The sequence below is a fragment of the Schistocerca americana genome, chromosome 7 (genome assembly GCF_021461395.2).
Source record: "Schistocerca americana isolate TAMUIC-IGC-003095 chromosome 7, iqSchAmer2.1, whole genome shotgun sequence".
Classification (NCBI taxonomy): Eukaryota; Metazoa; Arthropoda; class Insecta; order Orthoptera; family Acrididae; genus Schistocerca; species Schistocerca americana.
The window spans coordinates 371,701,490-371,728,603 of NC_060125.1; the positions used below are offsets into that span (position 1 = coordinate 371,701,490).

At 40.1% G+C, this 27,114-nt stretch overlaps 1 protein-coding gene across 1 annotated transcript in view; it reads left to right on the forward strand.

Moving 5' to 3' along the window:
* LOC124622651 (unconventional myosin-IXa-like) overlaps positions 1-27,114 on the forward strand; it is a 329,610-nt gene that overhangs the window by 217,452 nt on the left and 85,044 nt on the right. Inside the window, exons 22-24 of the mRNA XM_047148429.1 lie at positions 2,687-2,892; positions 9,272-9,580; positions 14,244-14,509. Of these exons, the coding sequence (XP_047004385.1) occupies positions 2,687-2,892; positions 9,272-9,580; positions 14,244-14,509 (781 nt within the window). The remainder of the gene's footprint in view (positions 1-2,686; positions 2,893-9,271; positions 9,581-14,243; positions 14,510-27,114) is intronic.

The window sequence follows — 27,114 nt, forward strand, 5'->3', positions numbered from 1 at the left end:
AACAGTCTCGGGGAAAGTATTGCAAACGGTGGTTTGTAAAGCATTACTTTCAAAGTAAATTTCCTTATAAACAAGATGTATTATGCTACATGTGAAAATATGGGATGAATTTCTTAAATCACAGAGGGTTTGACTCTCATTTAAAACTAAACATTTGCTTATGAATATAATAGAGGGAAACATTCCACGTGGGAAAAATATATCTAAAAACAAAGACATGTCTGCTTGTGTCTGTGTATGTGCAGATGGATATGTGTGTGTGTGCGCGCGCGAGTGTATACCCGTCCTTTTTTCCCCCTAAGGTAAGTCTTTCCGCTCCCGGGATTGGAATGACTCCTTACCCTCTCCCTTAAAACCCACATCCTTTCGTCTTTCCCTCTCCTTCCCTCTTTCCTGACGAAGCAACCGTTGGTTGCGGAAGCTAGAATTTTGTGTGTTTGTTTATGTGTCTATCGACCTGCCAGCGCTTTTGTTTGGTAAGTCTCATCATCTTTGTTTTTAGATATATTAACATTTGCTTAGCTTTTCTTGTAGCTACACTAAGTATATTAATGTAAACCATTAACTTTTCCTCTTTGTGTGTTCACACTTTTTAACGGTGGTCTTGCTGTTGGCTGACTATAGTACATGTCTTATGATTTGAGTATCTGCTGTCATTGGCTGGTGAAATAATGCAATGCCCCAGAAACTAAAGTGCCGTGTTTGGTGAAATTCGATTTTACACTTCTGTAATGTGAAAATGTGAAGCGTATATGTTGCTGCACATCAAAGGTCTTTCCAAAACGTCTCTTCTTTGTTTTCATCAGAGGTCTTTCCAAAACTGCTCTCCTTTTTCTTCACCAGTTTTTTTCCCTCTTAAAGTGCTGAGAAGTTCTATGCCAGTGTATGAAATGTTAACCATTGAAAGGATTGAAAAATTTTACAGTTCTGAGGGAAAATCTACGTAAAACCTACTGCCACTTAGCATGGAAAAAGTGTAGTTTCTTCCGGTAAAAATTAGCAAGATATTGGAAGTGGTAGAATAATGTCAGTATGAAGCTTATAAATTATGAACCATAATTTCATACTAGCTCAAAACTCTTAAACAGAATTTTTGTAGGACTGGTGAACATACTGAATTAAAAGGAATATCTGTGAAAAATCCAGGAATTTTTTTTTCCTTGTCCACATATACACCCTGAACAACTTTCCATTGATGTTTGTGACAGTAGCATGTGAAGAGCTGAGAAGCTTCGCCTTTACTGAGGTGCTCATTCCCAGAGATGGGGCCATAACAATCTGTCTTTTTTTTTTTTTTTTTTAAACTGCCTATGTCATTGGGTTTCCCATTGTCTCTCATCATTGTTAGAATGTTTCTTCATTTGTATCTGGTCCGCTTATATACTTTCCTTTCCATTTCATGTGCCTGCAATGCCACCAGGCTGTGTTATTCTTGCGGTTGCCAGTTATCATAATTTTTTGGCTCATCAGTGTTTAAGTACACTACTTGCCATCAACATTCCAACACCAGGAAGGAAAAAGCTCATTATAGCAGGAAGAGTACATATTAAATTTTTATATGATCTGATGCCATATGGAAAGCAAAATTTAGTACACAGGCATCTCTGTCGGCAACTATTTCTCCAATCCAGCTGGGCATTTTGTTGAATTGTGCTAGGATAGCAGACACAGCTATGTCATTCCATGCTGTTTCGATCGTGTGCCAAAGTTCATCAGTTGTAGTAGCTTCTGAGTGGTGATGTGCCAATCTCTTGGCAACCTATGACAGATGTTCTCAGTGGGTGAGACATCTGGGGAACGTGCTGGCCAGTGCAACAGTTGAACACCCTATGTATAGAGATATGTCAGCTCAGCACTTGAAAAGTTCAGTCTTGTGTTATCATGTTGGTAGATAACATTATGCAGACTTTGAAGATAAACTGCAACCACTGACTTTAATACATCAGAAATGTAATGCCTACTGTCCATATTTCCAGCTGTGTGAGCCAGAGGCTATTGTGTTGTGCACTGAATGGCTCCCTACACCAGGCGTGTATAACAGTGTTGAATTCTTTTTCTCTTCAGCATCTACATACACAGATACATCCATTATGATGCTGAAAGTAGAACCAGAACATGTTGGAAGAGAGATTGAGTTACTACTCGTGTGTCCAGTGTTATCATTGGGTGCACCACTGTCTGTGTGCATTTCTCTGGTGGTATATCAAAGGGTCCATAACAATGGTCCCCTTGCTGAAGATATGTGGTGCTCCAAACATCATCACACTGTCCATGTGGACACTTTTCTTGCTGCAAATGTGCTATTTCTTGACTCAAAATAATTGGCATGGCTGTACAATGCTACATGGCTGGGTGAACAATATGTCAGTCATCTTAGGCACTTGTGCTACACACTGAAAAGGCTTCTGAAATATTTACATTCCATAGTGTATAAATTTCATGCACTTACTTTCTTTGGGTGTTGCAAAATTGAAGGTAATTTTTCGCAATAAATATTCAGCCTATTAGGTGGAGCAGAAATTTGGATGATATATATGATGTAATTGAGTTTTGTTCCATTGTTTCTTCTTTTTTCATAGTTTTAAATTTTTTGTTTCTTTCATTGGTATCACTCATTTCCTGATTGTTGCAGCTATAGTGTTCCAAGAAATATTCATATAGCTTCTTGAAAATATGTATTTTACAGGCGGGAAAGTCGGTCAGTGTCGGTTGAACTATTTGGTGATACAAGACGACGACCAACATTGTCAGCAAGTGTTAGTCATGAGGGTCATTCACCAACAGAACCTGAAGCTCCTGCTCGTGGCTTGCGGCGGCAGAGGGCTCCTCGGGGAACAGTGTGTCGCAGTGCTGGGGAGGAGTTATCTGGTGGTGTTGTCATTGACCCATCGGGTATGTATTCAAAAGAAACTCCTGGCTATTTAGAGATCATAAAGTTGGCTGTTTTGTAATTATTTAATACCCCATTTTTCCTGAAAGACAAACTTGGCATAAAGTTTTGCTTTACAGGTGGAACCATAGTGTTGTAATGTTCACTGCAACAGTTAAGAACAATTCATTTTGTAAGATATTAACCCGTCTGTGGCATAACTGAATGATCATTAACCTGAGCACCAATTGAAAATATTTTTTTTTTCCAGTGGCCTGGTATGTGTGAATACTATCGTGAAGGTAGATGTCGTCTGTGGTGACTAGTGAAGTGTAGACCAAGCAGAAATTTCAGATGATTTACAGTGTAGTTGCTGCTGAATTCTAGAACATATTCTGAGCTTGAATATAATAAATTTCGTAGAGACCAAGTAGCTTATGTCCATGAATCAACACGGTTTTAAAAAGCAACATTAATGTGAAACTTGCTTTTTTTCTTTTCTCCTGTGATCTGCTGCCAACTGTGGATGAAGGGCAACAGGCAGGTTCCACATTTGTAGATATACAAAATACCCCGCTGCAGACTGTCAATGAAGGTACGAGCAAATGATATAGGTTCCCAGATAAGAGATTAGCTCAAAGACTTCTTGAGTAATAGAACCCAGTAGGTTGTCCATGATGGCGAATGTTCCTCAGAGATAAGGGTATTGTCTGGAGTGCCCCAGGGAAGTGTGATAGGACTGCCGTTATTTTCTATGTACATGTAAGTTAATGTGGGTGAATAGGAAAAACAAACCAGTAATGTTTGAATGTAGCATTGTTAGTGTCCTGCTTGACAGCCATATCATTTAAATATCAGGGGATAATGTTGCAAAGTGATATGGAATGGAACAAGCATGTGAGGACAGTGGTAGGAAAGAAAAATGCCCAACTCCAGTTTATTGGAAGAATTTTAGGAAAATATGGCTGACCTGTAAAGGAGACTGCATATGGGTTTCTAGTGCAACCTATTCTTGAGTATGCTTGAATGTTTAGGATACATATCTGGTCAGATTAAAGAAAGACATCGAAGCATTTCTAAGGTGGGCTGTTAGATTTGTTACCTGTAGTGATATGGATGTGTCTCAGGAAGTCACAAGGGAATCCCTGGAGAGATGATGGTGATCTTTTGACCACTGTTGAGAAAATTTAGAGAACCAGCATTTGAAGCTGACTGCAGAATGATGCTGCTGCCAACATACATTTTGCATAAGGACCATGGAAATAAGATAGAAATTAGGGCTTATACTGAGGCATACAGATAGTTATTTTTTCCTCACTCTGTCTGCTAGTTGAACAGAGAGGAAATGACCCATAGTGGTACAGGGTACTCTCCACCAAGCACCATATGGTGGCTTGTGGAGTGCATGTATAGATCTAGATGTAGATTTAGATGAACATCTTTAATGTAAGCGTGCATCATTTTGAAATGGATCGTGGGTGTCAAATGATGAAATCAGAGGTATGTTTTATGTATTTCAACCTATAGCTGCTATAAGCAGAAAATAGTTGGGGAGTGTGGAATGTGAAATGGAAAGCTGTGTCTTTCGGTATGTTGTCTTGTGAGGTGCTTAACATTTCAGAATATTCGCAAGTTGACATTCCATGCCAATTCAGTTAGATCTGAAATTACTGGAGCATGTCAGAAATGACAGATGTATGTTCTTTATCTGCTGATCTAGAATATATAACCAGCATCCTGCCCTTAAATGAAATCCATCCCGCTGATTGGAGGTTGTGTCATCAGACGTAACACTGTGTGATCAGAAGTAACACTCAGCTATCCTACCAATTTCAACATTCTTATTAGCTTCATCCCAGTCTCATGCCATATGATCATACACACTGAATTTCCCTGTCACAAAGTTGAATTGTGTTGCAGTTCTTTAATGAGTATGATAGTGAACTCAGATTGATTTTTTGGCCATCAAATTTGCCTGATTCTATTACAGTTCCTTTATTTTTATTGATGTTTTGTTTATCTTATAACCTCATCCTAAAGACAGTATTCTGTTCTGAAGGTCTTCAAGTCCTTTGCCAGTCTCTTGCAGAATTAATTGTTTGTATCAGTCTTTTCATTCTTTTGTTAATGATTTTTGTTAGTATTTTGTAACTATGACTTATTAATCTGATCCTTTGGTAATATTCACACCTATGACCATGGTGCATCTATGGCAAGAGATTGTTATGTTCTTAAAGTCTGAGGAGCTACGTCCACAATTTTGTCTTCAAGTTAGTTTCCATTATACAGCCCTATAGGTGCTTGTCTTTTAACCAGAGATTTTTTAAATTTTCCTGTAGGTAGTATGTATCTTTCCACTAGTCATACATGCTTTATCTGCTTTGCCTTTCTTCTCTAGTCATCCTACACATCATTTTAGAATTTTTGTCAATGTCAGTTTTTGGACATAGGTATTCACTTCTACCAGCTTCACCTGCTGTGTTTTTGTATTTTCTGCTTTTGTCAAGTAGATTCAATATATTATTTGTTATCCAGGTATGTCTATTGAGCATTGTCTTGTTGCCCAATTGTTCTGCTGCTGCCTTCATAATTCTATCTATCAAAGGTATACATTCATTTCCTATTGTGATCCTTTCCCCCCATTGACTTAGTTGTTTCCTAATGTTCCTTTTCTAATTTTCAGCTTCTCTGGGCCCCATGCCCTTAATTTCCTAACTTAAGGGGCTCCGGAACGCCCTATACTTGCAATGTTAAAATAATGCTTATAAATTACATCTTTCCTCACAAAGTATTTGAGGTAGGAAGTTGAACTTTTTACAGATTATTTATTGGAATATGGGCTACAACTTAACACAGGGATTTTACAAAATTTTAGTTCAGTTACTAAAGATGATTTTTTTTCAATTGTAATGAAAATTCACAACATTTTTTTGCAATTTTTTATTTATATATTCAAAAATATACAGTTTTTTGGAAAAAGGCTGTGTTAAATTATGCAGGAGGTATTGTGTAACATTTACTGAAAGTTTGAAACAAATATGTTTGGAAGATCCTTAGAAAACATGCAATTAGTATGAGAAAATAAAAGTTTTGGGAATCGAGCGACAAAGATATAGTGCATTCCAGGTCCATAGGATGGATTACCTTCATCCTCTGCAAACTCCTCCTCCAGCTTCCTCTTGTTCCTCCTCCTGTTTACTCTTGCTTGTATTTCTAGACTCTTTACAGCCCTGTCTGCAGCCCGAAGGCATTCCTTGTCTAAAGCAAGCATCGCTCGTACCATGTTAGAACCTATCTTCATTCCCATATTTCTAAATACTTTGCACATTACAATGTTGCCATCATCGAAAGTCGCAACAGCATCATACACATCGAAGTGAAGTGTTTCTATTCCAACAAATACAGTCTTGGGGATTCTCGACCATATAACACTATTTTTCCGTGAATACACTTTTTCAACAGTTCAGGTGCTGCTAAGTCTCTGAAAATAGGTTTTATCACCTCCATTATTGCATGAGGCAGACTATGCTTATGAGTGTACACTTCGCCAGTTAGCAATCTTTTGTTATATTTACACCAACTGCCTTCTTCTTTGGGACACAAGCTATGTTGGGGATTTTAATCGGTTGAAGAAGTATGAAAAAAAAAGAGCCCAAACAGCCTTCTTAATTTCGTCGACACTTTGTGTATTTTGCTTAATAGCCATTCCATAATAGTTCTGTATTTTGTCAATTACACTGTCAGTTAACCTTCCCTTCCCATCCAACCCTTTACCATCACTGAGTTTTTGTTTTTTGTACGAAGCTTTCAGTCACCGAAGTCTTGTTCCCATTCGCTTCTGTACGTGTCCAATACACTCAAATTTCTGCACTACAACATCATCACCATAGGGCTTCAGTCCTTGAACATGTTTGAAACTTTTAGAATCAACGTCACCAAGGTAATTAACATATCGCACTTTATCACACGCCTCAGAACGCTGGAATATACTGGCAACACCAGCCACTTCCATTCCTCCACTACTGCCACTATAGTTAGCTTTGCAATTATTTTCATGTGTACCTTTATATTTTTGTGGACATCTGCAATACTTTGATATTACTGCTACATCTAAAACTTTCCCTGTATACATACTGGTGGCAGATACTACACCATGAAGAGATGTGTGTCCCCGTTTATGCCAGGTACCATCGAACGCTGCAGTCAAATCTCTGTTACCATTATTTTCCATTACTGCCTCTTCCACAGCGTTCTTCGTAGATTCTATACAGACATCTTCTACTTTAGACCCTATTAATTTATTATAGGTCGTAAACTTGGTTGGGGGATTTGGAAGATTCATGATGCCACAGAAAATTGCACCTGCAGTAGCACCCTTACCAACTGAACGCAAGGAATAAACAAATCTAATGTTGTGTTCGTAGATTTTGCTACCATTTTCTTCAGTTGCAGATACTGCAACACTGTTCCAAAAGGTGGTCATGTATGAACACTTATCACATTTCAGTTGTATTTCACTAGCAAGTCCTATGTGCTTTATTATGGAGAGTTCCAGACCAACTTCACTACAATGAATACATCTTACACAGTTTGAAAAAAATCCTTTGAGAACCGACATATCAAATATTTCATTCACATCCGATTCGCCCATAAAACATTCATAGTTTTCACTCATTGAACCAAGCTTCTTCTGTGAAGTATTTTCTTTCCCGCTTTGACTGCTATGGGCAGGTGTACTTGAGAGGTTAGGTTCACTCACTTGGTTATCGTCTTTGTTGTTTACAGTAATAACATACCTTTGGCTTTCCAACATTTCTCCTTTTCTTAAAAGCCTTCAGAGGATTTCTAATAACTTTACTTTTACTCATTATTATACTTCAACAAAACAGAGACTCAAGAAACAGAATTAATTACGAATATTTTCGAGATAACGACAGAGTAAATAAACATGAAACAATCGACAATCACACCAGCGATATATATTGAACCATCACAGGTTAGCCACAACACATACTTTATCTCACATCACTAAAATGTACCTGATGAACACAGACGTTAATAATAACACAATTTGACAGCAGTTTAACAGCGCCACAGTGAGTCACGCCCATGTAGAACACATTTCGAAAAAAATTTAAAAATAGTTGTAGTCTTCGGAATTGAATAAATTTTATATCTATTAAAAGGTAATAGTCTGCAGATTCAGAAAACACAAAAAAGTAAAAATTGAACTTTCCATGATTTTGAGCCTTTCCGGAGACCCTTAAGCAATTTATTCACCTTTACTCTGCAGTTCACAACCAGTAAATTATTGTCAGCCCATGTGTACTCTTGGATATGTTTTGCAGTTTCAAATGTGGTTTTAAATCTCTTATCATTACATAATCTATGTGAAACATTTTGGTGTCTCCAGATCTCTTCCATGTATACAGCAATCCTTGATTCATGACCCTTGTGTTTGCAATGATTAAATGGTGCTTTGTGTAGAATTGTGCCTTGTGGATTCGCCTTTCATTCCCCCCTCCCCCCAGTCCATGTTTGACTATTTTCCCTTCATTTTCTTTTCCTGATATTGGATTTCAGTCTCCCAAATTTTCGTCTCTCTTAATGTACTGCATAGTTTCTCTAATTGGCTATAGTTATTTTGTCTTCCTATGGATCATACAAATACTGATAACTGTCTGCTCAGCAAAAATCTTGTAATACCCTGGTAATAGAAAAGAGTTTTTAAGCTCCCTGGTAAGAGATTGTTCGTGGACAATTTTCATTATTTTTTGGAGTCAGGGATGCCTGTGGATTTCTTGTTTCTGTTGGCAGTAAAGGTATTAAATCATTGGTGGTTTGAAAATTGTCTGAGGTGATGAATATTATTCATAAAGCTTTGGACAGTAAGCTATCATAATAAACAAATCTGGTGTGGCTGGCATTGAGATATTTTTCTGCATATAGCACACCACTTCTGCGTTCAGAGATTATGTAGTCTGTCAGTATTTCATAACACAGATCAGAAACTTCAAGATTGTAATGTAGTTCCATCATGTCCTAAGAAAGACTAGAGCTCATTTTGTCTGGAATGAACTTGAACATTCTGCTTAATAATGTGATGTCAAAACAGAACTGAGTGACTTTGTATTGCATATCTAGAGTGTGTAAGAATTTTTATAGTTATGAAATAGTCTCTTCACAGGTCAGAAGATGGTTGCTGTGACAACTGAAAATGGTAATACAGATTAACAGTTTATGATTTTTGTTGGTGAATTTCAGTAAGTGTTTCACTGCAGTGACTCATTTTTATGAATGAAATCTTCCTGCTTTTTCTATTCCAAGATGAACAGGGTTTCAAAAACTGTCTCAACTTCATAACTGCAAAATGTATTAATCTGCAAATAAATCTCTCCCCAGGTGCTACTAAACTACTCCTTTCAAGTGAAAGCTCAGGCATAGGAGTTCCACGGCGGCCACGCAGTGGTGGGATTACAACGTTGGAACTGCGTCGTCGAAATAGTGATCCGGCTTCGAGGCCAGCAATATGTGTGGGGGATGGTTCACCATCTGTCAGCAAGGCTTCAGATGCCCTTGAGTGGAAGGGCAATCTGTTCACAATTGCAGGGCATACATTCCGGAAAGTTACAAAATTTTCCAAAGAAGATCGTTGTGTATACTGCTCGGAACCAATGATAGCTATTGTAACACAAGGACACAAATGCACAAGTATGTGAGAAATATATTTTTGTTTCTTTCTCAGTAACAAAAATTGTGTTTCCAAATTAAACCTCTGACAATATAAATTAATAGCTATACTGAAAACTGAAACTCCCAGTAACACACTGAATTGACAAAAGTCATGGGATAGCAGTATTCACATATACAGCTGGTGGTAGTGTCTTGTACATACAGACAAAAGGGCAGTCCTTTGGTGGAGCTGTTATTTCTCTTCAGGCAATTTGTGTGAAAAGGTTTCCAATATTATTATGACAGCACAGTGGGAATAAACAGACTTTGAATGTGGAATAGTAGTTGGAGCTACAAGCATGGAATATTCTATTCCTGAAGTGGTTTGGAGATTAAATATTTCGAGATCCACAATGTCAAGAGTGTGCCGAGAATACTAAATTTCAGGTGTTATCTTTCACCACAGACAGTCTTTAGTATCGATCAAGAACAGTGTCATTTGTGTAGAGTTGTCAGTGCTAACAGACAAGTGACACTGCGTTAAATAACCACATAAATTAATGTGGGACAGACAACAAATGGACCCCTTAGGACAGAGTGGCCACCCAGTTCAAGACGTCAGTTTGTGCACAGAATTGTGTACTGGGAATACTTTCGTAGTTATGGATGGCTATAGAGGCAGCGTGGCTCAATATTTCTGCAGGAGACTTCCAACAACTTGTTCAGTCTATGCCACATCTAGTTGCTGCACTACGCCACGCAAAAGGAGGTCGAACATGATATTTGGAGGTATTACATGACTTTTGTCACCTCAGTGTGTATTATAATATAATGTAAGAAGATATTTGGAACCATGTCTCAGAATTCCATCAGCTTGGCAACATTCCATATTTTTAGCATGTTCTGCAGTTTTGTTAATCCTGTAGTTAGAACTTCATGTCAGGTTGGAACTACATCTCCCTTAATGGTTAAAAGTACAGTTGTGTTAATTCTTCAAACCAATAGCTTCCATGCCCACAACTAGTCTGCTGGCGGCAGTTTTTATGACTGGCTGATATGTACAGGATTGCAGTGTTCAATTAAATTGCTCTAGCGCGCGAATGAAATTTTCGGGAATTGTTAACAGTATAATTTTATTAACTTCATGCAAGATTAATGAAAATGAACTTTCAGTGAGATATACTTCGAAGTAATAACCGAAACAAAGTCCTACACCACAGTCTCTTCCTATATGTTTCCAGCTGTTCCTTTACAAGACACAGCCTGAAATGTATATGAACCTCTTCCTTCGCTTTTTCAGTGAGTTGGTGGACAATAACTATGGACTGAACTATTTAATAAGCTTCTGAAGACTGTCCCATTTTTCTTTCGATTAAGGCAGTTTGTAGTTCCTGACTTCTTCTGGCCCCCATTTTCCAGCAAAGATCTTAAGGGTGTGTCAGCTCAGTTACCCCTACAGTTAACTGAGAAAGTAGTGTTGTTGGTTCTCAACAGACAACAGAGTATTGCAGTTTTACCTGCAGGGTTGCAATTGGTATGTGGATGGTCAGGTTACTGCCAATGTCACAAATACATCCTTAGGTTCCGGGTTTTATTAGTTGATGTAGTACATCATCTAATGCCTTTTCACATACTGCTCTCACTTTAACACAATAGAGGGAACTTCAGTTATGGTGACATATTTCAAGTAGATTTTCGTGCATTTACATATTCTGTAGCAAAGACGGAGTTCTTTGTAAAATTAAAATATATGTACCACAATACGATAATGTGACTTAATGATGATGGAAATAGAAGATCCAGAAGGGAAAGTGAACAGTTGGGAACATGCTGACCACTATTCACTTTATTGATCAAAGGAGGTTTGTAATGCTGATTTGCAACGTACGTAATGACAGTGCATTTCATTACATTATTCTAGAGTTCAGTTGCTGTTTATTTCAAGGTTAAATAACAAATATGTGTTAAGATTTTTATCTGTTGTGTATAATAATGGTGCTTGGAAAAGCGTGACTTAATTGTGAGCTCACAACTTCTCCAATTATTTTCTCCATTTCTCCAGTTATGTTTTAATAAATTCATTTTGGCTGAATTTCTAGTTTACTTTAGTTGTCTCAAAGTAAATTAAAGAACAACAGGTCAAATGATGTGTGTGATTACCATCAATGTAAGTTTTATTTAGAACACAGACTTAAGGACTTGATCAGTAGTCTGAAGGAAGTCATGTTTAACATAAATATGCTTTTTTCCTATATTTATGATATGTGTGGGTATTAATGCTGTAGCATTTGCTGAATTCCCTTCTGAAGCTCTGTCAATAGTCAGAAAAGAGCTCTCTTTTTGAAGGAGAAATGTAGCTGTATTTATTCTCTGATATCTGTGTTATTTCCATTTCACTGGCTCAAGTTGGACCACCAAGTTACCATTGTGTGTATAATGGCCAATTGAACACTGAAAAAGATTTTCATATTAAATGACTCATTATCCCACATGAAATTAGCAGGGAGCTAAGATAGCTGTGAAACAGAATAAAACACAACACAAATGACTGTCACTTATCAACTAATGATGACTCAGTCTCTTTTTTATTTTAAGGTTGTACTGTATACATAATCATTAGTAGCTTAATATGATTGCAGGTCAGATGTAGACAGCACTCTTAATCTTAACTTTAATTTTTTTGTTTTTCCAATTTATGAAGTTTTTATCTAACATCTCTGCTGAGCTCCACCCTCGAACACCGCCTCCATCATCACTACTACTGTCATTCAGACATTGTGGGCAGGAGGACAGTATGCCTGTCCTACCTTTTCTCTTGCTGTCTGTTCTTAAGACAATTCATTGTTTATCCTAATTGTGGTGAATATGATCTTAAGTGTAAGGGTTTAGTGAGTGTGTGAAAAAGAAAAATCTGTCAAACTTTTGTTTTGCTTCAAATTAATATTGATCCCCATTGTTTTTAAACAGAAATGACTTAATTTGAGGATATCTTGTATTTTCTTAAGCATGTGTGTTTTCTGGAGCATAAGCCTAGGCATGTATGCATGGTTAAAGAGTTTCCAGTTACGAATGAAATGAGCATGGTAGAAGTACCTTGCATATTTCTGAAACACTGACACTAATATTTTCTTACTGTGGCATGAGGACTTGTCTTCATGGGGTAGACTGTGCTCCATCATCGCTATTCCTAACTGAGTCTCCCAAATAGTGGCATTAGTAATGCACCAAGGTTTTGCAGTTAGTTTGTGTTGCAGAAAAAGCTTTCTCTTCTGATTTGTAGTACACTGCTGACTTTCAAGAAATTCAATGTGAGAGATTTTTTAAATTGATTTAGATTTTTTAATTGATTTGAATTTGATATTTGTGGACCAAATTTTGAGTTTCTAGTAAATAAAGCACTAATTCAGGTTACCTTCCATTCAGAAAGCTGTTGCACTCAGCGACTGTTACATTGGCTTGTGAATTACAGATTGCAGCGTTTGTCCTTTTTAAATTTTATTGTGTTGATATAGATTTCTGCCAGAAGCTAGCCATTCTCAATGCACTATTATTTTCGCTCAGTGCACGTAATGCCTGTTGGTCGGGCTTCATCCACAGTATATTGAAAACTACTAGTATTCAGTGAACTGTTGATGAAGCCCGACCAACAGGCATTACATGCATTGAGCGAAAACAATAGTGCATTGAGAATGGCTAGCTTCTAGGCAAAATCTAGATGTCCACAATAAAATTTAAAAAGGATGACTGATCGTTGCAATCTATAATTTACAAAGCACTAATTATCTTTAATTGTGGTAACAGATAACGTCAGTGATATTTACCCTGTTATAGTAGTGTGAACTTCAATTTCACAATGCAACACATCTTGTATGGAATTTTTCTTCAGCTGTGTCAATTTCCAGTAGTGTCTTGAAATGAGTGTAAATTTCATTGGATCCATCATTGTATCTGCTGGCATGCTTCTTGTAACAGTGCCAGAAATGGTGCCTTCCGTCATCCCAAAGAGAGCTAAGATTTAATGAAACTTGGCAGAGTAGCACACTATAATGTTCCATACATAATGTACAAACATGAAATGCCATAGCATTCTATCAGTGCCTATAAGGATGAATTCACTTAAGTGCTAATAATTTTAACTATGTGGATGAGTCATTAATCTGTCAATTGCCTTAAGCACTTTTGTTGACCATTTTAATTAATTATATAGGTCTTTTTCAAGCATTAGACTGATTTTCCACATTACAGTTTTTGATCAATTTTAAGATTCCAAGTACAGCAAGGAGAATGTTATAATCATTTATTTTTGTAGTAATCATTTCCATTTCAACTTCTATTGAGCAGTTTGAAACATATAGAACGGTTGAAAACACCCTTTCATTTTATTATGAAGTTTCAAATAATAAATCAATATTCCACTGGTGAAGTAATCTGCGATAGGATTTTTACTTGTGGAAAGTGATTTACTAACTACAAAGATTAAAGAACTTTTTGATTGTTCTTTGTTAACAACCAGCTTTATTGTTGAAGTTATTAATGATCATTATTATTATAGTTTCATTTTGATCTGACCAAGGGTATCTGTCATGAAGTTTTTTTACCAACAATTTTTTACCCCGTTTTAGCCATTCTTTGCTCTTGTAACACATTTGTCATAATGGCCATTACATTATTTTCCTTTTATTAATGTTTTACCTTATTTCAGATTGCAAGAAATTGTTTCATCCAAAATGTATCCAGAATGGCGGTGTTCTGGAAATGCCTTGTTTACAACAACCTGCTGGAGGTGGAAAACCGGGCAGGAGAAAAAATCGGAAGCTGTCACAGATGCCATATGACCTCAACAAGCCTAAGCCTGCTATAACAGGAAAATTTAGCCTTACTAAAACTTCAGAGTTTACTGACAGTCCGGACAAAATTATATCTGATGCTGCAGAATTGCAGCAGATGCAGGACTTTATAACAAAGAAAGTAAGAAAATCTGCTTTCATTTTTTCATCTGTGTAACTGTTTTACATGTTTTATCACACTCTTATATATAACTTTCCTCCTTGCCTATAGCCTTGGACACCATTTCAGATCTGTTTAGATGGAACAAATTATGTACTTTTTAGAATTTATCAATAGTATTATTCTTATTAAAGTATTTTGTACTATGACGCTATGTGGAAAGCCGCCTTCCCTTTTCCTTAGTGATAATGTTGTATGCAGTATTTGCTTTGCTGTCATTCAGTGCAGATGTTGATTGCTGGGAGTAATAGAATACAAAAATTTAATTCTACCATATGTATAAATGGTGTAATTCCATCAAAGACAGTATGATGAAAAAAAATGGAAATATTTTATTGTGTAATGTTCAGTGTTGATCAGAAACTTAAGTTGCTTGTTTCTTTGTGACCAAGGAAAGCAGTCTTTTATGGCAAGACTGTTCAGTCATATTTTGTATTAAACTGTTTATACACTTGAGAGTGTAATGTCTCGTGAACTGCTAAGCATGAGACACCTGCTCCTGAGTCACAGGAGGCATGGGGAGAGGATCATAGATCCGACTAGTGGGAACACTGGTGTCCAGTCCAGAGATCGGAGTCTGAGGTGATGGCAAAGGTGCCAGTTGTGACTGCAGCCACTGTTGGAGCTGGGCTGCCGTGATGGGTCAGGCAGGCGTACTCGGCAACGATTTCAAACACCCCAGATGCTGAACAAGCTTCTACGCCCAGACACAGGCGTCCCATGAATAGGTGGGCCCGAATACAGGGTGGGCATGCTGCACAGGCTGCAGGAGGTCAAACAGGATGTGATGTCAGCACCCATGCAGAATTTTGGCCAGACAGACCATGTTGACAGAGGTGGACCTGTGTCGAGAGGAAGTTGTGCAAGGCCTCCTCAGTCTGTGATGTATGTAAGGCCTTCTGCATCTAGGTGTTGCATGTGCAGACCATCTGCATAGCCATCCCATTGGTGGTGGGCTGAAATGGGGCAGTGATCAGATGTTCACCCCGGTTCCAGCGGCAGAAAGCTTGGAGCTGAGTCTGTGGGAATTGGAGCCCACTTTCCGACACCAGGGCGCAAGGTGCCCCTTCAGTGGCGAAAATCCTCGCAAGGGTGTGGATGGTAACAGGGGTGGTGGTGGTGGATGCACATGTGCTGCATATGGGAAGTTGGAGGGCACACCCACCACCAGCAGACACATAACATCTTGAAATGGCCTCCTGAAATCAGCTTGGATCCTCTCCCAAGAGTGATTAGGTTGGGTCTAGGGTCAAGAACATTTAGCTGTGGACAGTTGATTGAGGGAGCAGACATGACAGCAGCAGCAAGCGCATTTACTCTTTGTATTGATATTGAGCCAGTAAATGCCAGAGCCTGGTCAGTGCCTTAGTGTCATCCCCCATTATGATGCATGAAGGAGCTGATGAATTCATGGCCAGAGTAGGTTTGGAATGATGACCTGGAAGTCAGAGTCCTTTGTAGCCAGTGTTAAGAGCTGGTAGCACAGCATGAAATAATTGTGAAGAATCAGTCGTCTTGATAGGAAACATGCCCTGACCACCCCTTCTCGACCATTGACAAAACCTTAAGCAGGACTGGGTTGTGGAATGGATGCTGAGGTGACCTCATAAACAGTCCGCAGGAATTCGTCCAAGATTGTTTGCTTCTGTTGATCCGGGGCAAAACAAACTGTTTCCTGGTGATAGAATTCTGCATGGTGGCCGGGAGGGAGGGAGGACAAATGTCTGTGTTAGTGCATTGGGAATTGGTGTGAAAATGGACTTTTTAATGTCGCCCACTTAAAAACAAATCCCAGTGCTGCAGACATTGCACTGTCTTATCTGGGAATATAGACCGATGCTCGAACAAGGAAGTCAGGGATGTGTTGCCAACAAGTGAAATTTAGTGGCATACATATGTACATGAAAGTTATTGCACCATAAACAATAGCTAAAGCTTCCATCTCATTTTGGAGTATTTGAACTGCGCAGCATTACCTTTTGGAGGTCAAGGTAAGGTTGTGCACTCCAGACCATCGGATAACCGGTGTGGAAAAACAGTCACAGTGCTGATCTCACAAGGCATTGAGATTACGAGTCACAGAAAACACCAATGATGGCACTGACGTCCATTTCATCATCCGATGACGGTGGCTGCTGCAGCATGCGGCGGGCAGGCACCGATGAGTAGGGGCGGAAGTGGTGAGGGGGGGCCATGGTTGGCATGTTGGCTCTTACTCGTGAGAGGGCATAGGACAGGACCGGGGACGGTGTCTATTTAGTGCCATCCTCATTGGGTTAGTGATCGGTACTGGAGGTGTCAGTGAGAGCGTTAGAGACTAGGGCTGCACAGGACACAACAACAGAGGTGGCGATGGCAAAGGCGGCAGTGGGTTCAGGTATAGCAGTGGTTGCACTGGCAGTGATAGTCAAATAGTGGGGGCAAAGGAACAGCAGATTGCAATCTACCAGGCAGCGACTCCTGTGCAGTCTGAACGGGATCGTCTGCGACACAGGAACAGGCAATGGCGGTGGCAGGGGCAGGGGAGGTGGCAGGCCCTTCCGAACAGGCCCCACTGTGAGTGGCTGCAGCTGGTCGATGTGACGAGATGTCCACCTGTCAGTAATGTGGGCAACCCACAGGTGCAGCTTCAGAGGACCTGCCAGGTGCATACTTCTGCATCTGAGTTTTAAACGTCTAAACCATGCTTTCAGCGTCACCATTAGATTGAGGATGAAATGGGGAAGCTGTGAGATGGCAGGCACCATTATCCTGTCAAAATTCTCCAGAAATATAGTCGGGGTCTTTATCAGTAACCATGGTATATGGACATCCCTCGGTTACAAAATCTTAGGCAGGGCTGAAATAGTGGCCGCTGCGAAATTGGATCAACAATGTACCACATAGGGGAAACTTGGAATAAGTGTCCACTACAATGAGCTAACATTGATTTAGGAATTACCTAACAAAATTGACATTTAAACGCTCTGATGGGTGCTGCGCTGTCGGCCAGGGAGAAAAAAGGTGCCTGCGGGTCACCTGTTTCTGAACACAGCAAGTGCAAATAGCGATAATCTGTGTAATGTCCCCACCTATGCCTAGCCAATACACTTGCCGGTGAACCAAAGCTTTGGTGTGAGATGTTCACCAGTGACCGACATGCAGAAGCTGCAGTACATTGCAGCATAAGGAAGAGGGAATCACAAACCAGGGAGCAGCGTCCTCTGTAACAAATGCACCCCATCAAACACAGAAAGGCATGTTGGAGGGAGAAGTTGTTATGCAAGGGATCCAAGGCACGGCCTGGGGTTTTTCTGGCCAACTGTGCTGCACAAAAGAGACAATGTGACTAAGAACAGGATCCACAGCGCAGCCGATACTGTCATGGCTCTAGTGGTGGGAAAACCACCAACCATGTTCGTGTTCTCAACATCTAAATAGAAACAAAGCAACTCATCCTAATTGAATGCTGAGTCTGACCTGCTCAGAAGGCAATATAAGGCATCATCCTTGGCATTTTGTGCCATTGGCCGGTAATAGATCTGATAATGGTAATAGGAGAGGAAGAGAGCCCACCATTACAAATAGTGTGCTGCCTTGTCTGGCAGTAGCCGAAGGGCAAAGAAAGAGTGATCTGAGAATACCACTGCTAAGCAGGAGAAGTCTTAGAAACGTAAGCAATGAGTTGTTCAGACCTGTCTGTGTATTTGTGCACCAACACCATACCAAGGCTGTGCTGAGAGGCATCTGTAGCCAACGCGAGATGCTGACCGAGCCGAAAAGTGGTCAGACTGGGGCAGAGTGAAATTTAGATGTAAGCAAAGTGAACGCTCTGTCACGAGCTGGGGAGCAGAAAAAAGGCACATTTTTACACAAAACTGTGTGCAGTGGCTGAGCAATTGTGGATGTATTTGGTAAAAACTTATGGTAGTATGCCACTTCACATAGAAATACCTGCAATTCCTTAATGGAGGTTGGTCGTGGCACAGCCGCAATTGAATCAACATGGTGACACAATGGTCTGACCCCTGTGTGAGAAACCTCAAAACCTAAGTACTCAATTGATGGCTGAAAAAAATGAGATTTGGCAAGATTGCACTTGAGGCTGAAAAACAGAAAATAACAATTTGAGATTGCTGGGTGGTCTTTGGTGGAAGTATGTGTAACAATGACATTGCTGAGGTAATTAATGCAGCCAGATACAGAGGCAGTTGGCTGCTCTAAAAAATGCTGAAAAAATTGTGGGCGTGCTAGCGACACCAAAAGACAGGCATTGATATGAGGTACGTCCACAAAGTAAGTTCCGTGTGGTTATATCAAACAAATGTGTACAGACACAGAAAAAATATTTATGATACAAAAATCTACAACTGTTAAATTACTTTCCTACATACATTCCGAAATTCTGTAGGCACTTGTCATAGTGTGGCACAATTTTTTGTATGCCTTCTTCATAGAAGGTTGCCGCCTGTGTATTCAGCCATCTTCGGTGCTTGTTCTGCATTGCGCGGTGCAGTTTGTTAATGGTCTTGCAGTAACTATGTGTATTGATTGTTTGGCCTCGTCGTAAGAAATCAATCAGCAAAATGCCTTTGCTGTCCCCCCCCCCCCCCCCCCCGTCCCCCCCCCCAAAAAAAAAAAAAAAAAAAAAAAAAAAAAAAAAAAAAAAAAAACAACAACAGTGCACATGACTTTTCGAGGTGTCAAGATTTGCTAAGGTTTAACCTTCGTTATCGAAATTTCAGTTTTTTAGTAACAATTTCATGAATTAGTGATAGTGAGATTTGCAGAAATTCCATAGCAGGGGCCTAAGTGTAAACTTACGGTTCTGCTTAATCTTATCTTCAATTGTGTGAACCAGTTCATCAGTAACCGCAGGCAGACGTCCACTTCATCCTTCGCCGTGCACTTCATCACATCCTTCATTGAACAGTCTGACCCATCTTCTAACCATTGAATCACTTGTAACATTTTGTCCCTAAACCTCACAGATTTGTCGATGAATTCCCTTTGGCTTAACTTTCTTTGCATTTAGAAAACGAATCACAGGTCTGATTTCACAGGCAGCGGCATTTTCAATTAAGGCTGACATTATAAAGAAAAACTACAAAGCACACATCAGCAGCAACGATCTGAAAATGTCGTACATTTATTCTCCTTTAGTCAGAGTAACTGCCGCACATGCTCGGAACTGCGATTGTAGCACTGGCGCGAATAGAAATAGAAATGGAACTTTCTTTGTGGACAACCCTCGTATATGGGTTAGGCTGAAAGGTACATTGACAACAAGTAGGTGCCTAGAGGCGTCATGCTAGAGGAGCTGGAGATACACTTCTGACAGATCAATCTTGGAAAAGTAGTGGCTGCCTGACAAATTTGCGAGCAACTCTCTGGGCGGGGCAAAAGATATGTATTTATCATGGACTGTGCGTTAATCCTTTCACTGAAGTTGCCGCAGAGGCAAAGCATACCCGATGGCGTCTTAACGATGACCAGTGATGTAACCCATACTCTGAAAGAAATAGTCTGAATGACATTAAGTGACATCAAACAGTATATTTTAGCCTGAACAGAGTCACGCAACAACACAACAGGCACCTGTCGCACAAAAAAAAAAGTGTGGGTGGATTCTTTCACATGGTAATGTGGGCCTGAAGACCAATACATGGTGTGTACGACCCGGGAGATCCGGGAAAAACCCAGGAATTTTTTCATCTGGGAGAAAATTGGGCAAAATCTGGGAATTTTTTAGAATTCTGGGAATTTTTCATTGTATTGGTTTTCTGTTAAGTTTTTGTAATTTTGACTGGTAAGAACTGATACTCTAACAAAGGATATTACTGTATCCCACAACTGCAGAATAATACTTCAACAATAAAACATAAATGAGAGAAAAAAATGAAAATAACTTAAATTGCAAAGGAAATGCACCATATACAACAACGACACACAGTGCTCATGCAAGCGTCTGCCAACAGCAAAATGTGTCAAAGGCTTTAGGAAGACTATGCAACACTTCATAACAACAAATTGCCTTCGATGAGCGTGAAGTCACAACTGTTTACATTAGATTTGTTTTAGCAGGTACGAGCGGGCTCATGCGCATGCGCAGTTGAGTCTTGTTTGTGTAGTAGATTCTCTTGCTTCTGGCTATAGGAATGTGGCTGTTGGCTGTGCAAGCAGTCGCAGCAAGCAGCTAGATGCCACCGGGAAAAGGGGGCGCCAAATTTGTAGTCTTGAGGAAAAAAAACTTGTTTCACAAAGCGCCTAGCATCCTGCGCACGTTGGTCTATGGATTATTCATATGGTTTTTTAACACATCCTTGTTGGTTTTTGGACATTTTTGGACACATTTTAAGTCGATTTCTGAATGAATCATAAGTTGATTTTTGAATGTGTGCGTAGTGTACCTGATGTGTCTGTCAGGACTTGGCATCTACAAATAAACTTTCCTTAGACAAAAGGGAACGGGGCTATATGAGCTGAGCAGAGTAAAACTGAACAGATGAATGCCATTCGCTGTCTGATTATATGGTTGATTGGGTTTGCGAATGATCAGCGTTGTTCTAATTACTAGCGAAATCCATAAATTCAGACTACCGGAATGGGGAAATAAACGACTAACAGGAATAAGAGGTGAGAAAGATTACGTATTATCTTCTCAGTGTACCCAAGAAAATGAAATTTTGACAGAAAATTTTTGGCCAGATTGCTACACTAGTAAGGACCAGTTGTACAATCGCCTGCTAACAGCCACTTTAATTCTATTCTGGAATTAACATGGAAAAGTGTTGTACGAACATGTAACACTGCCTAATCGGAGAATAATCGCGGGGTAACTAAATCTGTGATTCTGGCAGGGTTAGTGAAGTTAATCGGCGAACAAATTTTGACAATGTCATGCATAGCTACACAATTGATGATGAAAAGGTTGTTTGTTAGAACGAGAAGAAACGGGGACATCACACAAGTTATGGCAGAATAAGACGATTCCAAATTTATATAAAAATTTTGTAATACTACTTTTCAGTCTCATACTTGAGAAACTGGTGCGTATGAATGAAATGTGAAACTATTTTCTAACGTAAAGCTTTTTTTTTGTAGTAGGCCTAATAGGCGTTTGATATTGGTACTTCTTGAATTATATTCTGTCCTGTTATAAAAATGACCATTTGTGCCAAAACAGTTTCATTTATTTGGTGTGTGGTACAAAATTGCTGCAATATTAGAAAGGCCTATTTTGTTTTATCTAACAGACAGTGACAAAATAGACGTAATAAAATTGAGAAACCACACCAGTCTTGGGTATTATTTGTATTAACAGCTTTTTCAGTATTAGATAACGACATTTTGATTTTTCATGTAGCAAAACATTTGATGAACTTTGATGAGGTAATAGATTCTTTCGCAGCAAAGAAAGCACGCCATGTAAAGCTCTAGCAAGATAGAGAGAAAAAAATCCTAAGAGCTAAGGATGAGGGAATGTATACTTTTTTGCTTGTCCCTTGTCTTTGTGTATCCTATATTTAATTTTATGTCACACAAAACAGCAAGTCATTAACTAATAGGAGATAAAAGAGTGCAAATTTTCTGAAGAGTTCTTGTTCTCCCGATTACAAATAATCCCATTTGCTGTTTATTGCGGTAATTTTTTAAGGAGGGGCAGGCTGTCAAACTGGCTGACTGGGAGCAGGAGACACACCCACAGGACATTTCAATTTCCACTGTCCTGAATATAGTTAGATGGTATCCATTACAAAATATACACATTCCAATTCCACAGAGCGAAATACAGTGGCATGCAATAGAAGAATGCTGTATGAAGAGACTTGACATTGCACTTTGAAACACTTAAGACCAAATAACATGTCTTACATTTCCTCGAACACGTATGTTTTATGTTTCAGACTTTTCAGAAAGATGTGTGCTACATCTAGATTTCAATGATTTGGAAAGTAATATGCGGTGTTTGGTGGAATTCCAATGTATACTTTTGTAATACGAAAATATGCAGTGTGGATGTTACTGCGCATCAAAGATATTTCCAAAACATGTCTTTTTCCATGAGTTTCTTTTTCTAAAGTGCCGGGAAATTCTGTGCCTGTAATAAAACCATAACCATTCGAAGGATTTATAAGCTTTGCAGTTCTGAGGGAAAATATATTTTCACGTAACATGGAAAAATTGTTTTAACCTGGAAATCCGGGAAAAATCCAGGAATGTATTTTCCATGTCCGTGTATATACCCTGCAGTAGCACAACTTAGCCTAGGGGAAACAGAGACAAAAACTCAGAGCAGAGGAACTCCAGTTGCTGATATAGAACTTGATCTGACACACAATTTACGTGATAGGTGATGGACAAACACGTCTAACCTGAATGTGTCTGCAGTATGGGAATGATCCACAACAAGGAAGGTGAAAGGGGAAACAACACATTTTTAAGAGACAGGAGCAGAGAACTGACCCAGGTTCGTAATCTAATGTTTATTGTAGCTAACGTCTATGAAACCTATATGAGGGGCAGCCCAAGGCCACATACGTTTGTGCATTCACTAAAGTCACTGCATCTCCTGTGTCCAATTTTAGCGGTTTATTAAACACACGCAAGACAATAAACAATTTTTATTATAGAGATATAGTTTATTTCTATCGGTACTTCTGTGTCCACCATGTTCGAAGAGGAGTTAAACACTGATGCAATGTGGCCTTTCTTTCAGTGCTTGTTGCAAACTGCCTCACACTTAGGGCACGCAGCGCACTCGTGTTGGATGAAGCAGCACCAGCAAGACAGAAAGGGGCACGTGCCTGCTGCTATGACGCAGCCTGTTGCTGTTGTGGCTGTAACTGACATAGACCCATACGATGTTGAGTTGAAGGTTGTACTGCTGCAATGGCTTGCCCGTCATCCTGAACACTTGCGGTTTGCCCAATGAGTTTGACTGAACAACTTCCGATACCTCCGTGCACTCAGCAGTCTGATTGCCTACGACCTGTGACATTTCATAGGATTGTGCTATGTTGAGTACATCTGTAAACGCTGGATTCTCCATTTAAGTGCTTTTTCGCTTACTTCCCTGTCCGGGGCCAGACAAATAATATTAGCCACCATGTGATCAGCACTGGATTTGTGAGGGGTACTAGTGGCAAAGTTGTGATGACAGGTCAACCCATGTAATTCTGCAGCCCAGGCTTTGTAAGATTGGTTTGGGTGTTTCTGACAACGTAAAATCCTACATGCATCACAGTGAAATGCATTCTGTCTCGGTAATAGGTTGAGAGGAGCTTATACACTTCCTCAAATGATAAGCTGACTGGTCTTACAAAAGCACAGGTTGGCACAACTACTGACAAATGTGCGGCGAAAGCAAGGAAAGAAAGAAAGCCCAACGCAGGTTTGCATTGCCCGTGCTAAAAAAACTGGACATGTTGCTGTAACCGTGTCTTGTAAGAGTGCCAATCTTCTGCGGTTTCATCATATGCCGGAAAGGATGACGATTGCACTGATGGAAGAGTAACCTGCCGTGAACACACAGATGCCACGTGATTGAGAGTGGTGGTGAGAGCCTGCTGCTGTCCTGTGAAAGCTTGCTGCTGGGCAATGATACGTTGGAGTATTTCCTCCATCGAGATGTTTGTCAGATGACTTAGCACTGACACGACCATGTGGAGAAAACGTAACCTTCTCTCATGTGTGTTCATAGATTTTCCCAGCGAAGGAGATGCTTGAAGGTCTCTTGGACATGCAGCTGGGTTGACTGGTCATTGTAGAACGAATTTTCGATGGCGTAGTGTGCGATTATCATCAGGTTACTCCTGTTTTTCTGACGTGACCGCCAAATTCGACACGCCTTCATGATGATCCACCGAAAGCGACAGCCTACATACCATACGCAGGCAACATATCTGGAAAAATAGCCAGGATTCTAAGATGTCATAACATATAATGCGTCTACTGCCTGCCGCCAAAGATCAAGTCCCTTGTAGGGACAGTGAAGGACGATTTAGGACTCCGGAAATCTGGAGTTTATTTCATACCGTACGAATGTGGGAAAGCATATGTGGGGCAAACCATTCACACGATCGAGGAAAGGTGTACTGAACACAAACGGCACACCGATCTCCAACAGCTTACAAAATCTGCAGTCGCAGAACATTGCCTCGAGACAAATCATCGTATGAAATACGAGAACACAGAAGTCCTGCTCAACACATCCCACTTTTGGGACTGTGTATACAAGGAAGCAATTGAAATCCGGCTGCACGAGAATCTTATTAACAAGGACAATGGATTTCAACTCAGCCAAGCGTGGAATCCAGCAATGAAAGTTCTGCAGGAGCAGTGGAAACGGGGCTCCACACCCACCGAAGGTGGCATGCGTACTGACGCCCATCAGTCATCTCGTCAGCGCAAGCTTCCCCCACCACTGGGGCTTGCACATCCCTCGGTCCATACGCGGAGTCAGTGGAGGGGAGAGGCGACAGGTATATATACCACACCACCCGCCGGCCTAGGACATCAGTCAACAGGAGTAACCTGATGATGATGGCACCTTACGCTGTCGAAAATTCGTTCTACAAAGACCAGTCAACCCGGCTGCATGCCCGAGAGATCTTCAAGCGTAACCTTCTCTGGTCGCCAAGTTCTTTATAGCAAGAACAAACATGATTTACGGAACATAGTACTTTATAGAGCAATATGTAAAATGCAGTGTGTGCACAGCTTTGAACACATTGACCAGGCAACATTAATACAGTGTAAAGAATAAACTGAGCACTTGTTTGCAATTGTGTAAATAATGCTGTTTATTTGGTAGCTCACCAAAGCGCACCAGGGGGCTGACCGAGGCAGCCTCTGTAAGCGGTCCTGTGAACTGTATGGATGTGCACTTTCTCATTACAGTTCTGACAAGTGAAACTGCACTTGTGTGTGAGGCTCTGCATGTCTGCTGCCCGTGCTGAGCAAGACTGTCCATGTTATTTATGACAGTCCAAAATTGCAGTGTAGCTGCAACAAGGTGTGTCTCCTGACTGTAGTATTCATTTAACAGAGCACAGTGGTCCTCAAAAGACACACCACTAGGTTTGCAATTTCTGCCCAACTTCGTAAAACAACTACTAGTAGACAAAAGTAAATAATATTGCTGCTCACTGGAAATGTTAAGCTTGTAACAGTATAGTTCAAAACATCAGAAGTAGACTTCCCAGCTCTCACAAGATTCATTCAAGGGAGCAAACAGCGGTGGGGGCGAAGCTTCGACCACTGACTGATGTGGGTGGCGTTGTGCCACAACCTGCTGGAGAGCAGCCTTTTGGGCTGCAGACTGTCACTCGGGCAGCTCTTGCTTCTAAAGTTCCATAAACTTGGGGTCCATATCACTGACAGTGGTTGAGCATGTACCATCAAAAACAGGATAGGGTAAGTCCATGTTGCCATCTAAAGTATTGTGTCCTTAATAAACATGCAGTCTGTAAGCAAAGTAAAGTTCACTATGAGGAGAAAGCAGCAAGAATATCAGTAACAGTATCCAGAAAGTCCAGGTTTATAGTATGGTCAGTATATTTAAAGCAGCTAGGTGTAAAAAGTGTTTTCTCATATGGCATGCTGTACAAGAATGAGCCGGGCATGTTGCTTAACCCATTGTTGTCAGTGGTTCAGCCTAGGTGACCTGCCGTCTGCACTCCTCACTCATGAGTTGTAATGCCTCTGATCCACTTTTGATATCCTCCGTTGTCAGGGATATTAAATGCAGGACATAATGTGTGATTTCAGGAACAATGAGAAGTTACTCTTTTGGCTAATAAAGTCAGACGTTAAACTATGACCCTAATGTAAGCTGTTTCTCAAAAACCTTTGAGATAATTGAGGTCTTTCTTCAGGAAATGTCAAATAGTTTTTCTTTTAAGTTGACACTGACAAAAATACCTTTGACCAAAAGGTTTTTTGTAATATAGCAACAGAGTTTTTAGTCATGAAACATTAAACAGATTACTTAAAGGGTAACAAGCTAAAGGACAGAAAAGTAATAGTTTGCAGAATTCTTCCACTGTTTCTTTGAGAAACACTTGTGAACTGTTGGCAAGTAGAAAAAGAGGAATTTCTGTCCATTCTTCACAAATAAGCATACATGTTAGTTGAAATCTTGGTACAACATTTAAAAAATGAAAAAAGGTAACTGACGGCTGGAAGGGAGGCAGCAGGTGCGTGGAATAAGAACATGGTGTGCACATCAGCAACAGTGAATTCATGCAATGCACAATGGTGATTACATGGTGAAGTGGGTTGGGAGGAGGTGAGAGAATAGAGGAAGGGGAGACTCTGGGCCAGTGGGTGTGGCGCAGAAGGCATGAATGTAGTGTCTTGGGACAGAGTAAAGGTGGATGTGGGGCATGGGGTAATTGAGATTGAGGCCAGGCGGATTGTGATAATGAATGATGTGCTATAAGGACGACTCCTGTGTATGTAGTTCAGAGACACTTGGGGGGCGATCCTGATGGCATGAGTTGTGAAGTAGACACTGAAATGGATACGTTGTGCTCAACAATGTTTTCCTCTACTGGGCTGTCGTCTGTCAATTCTTCTCTTGG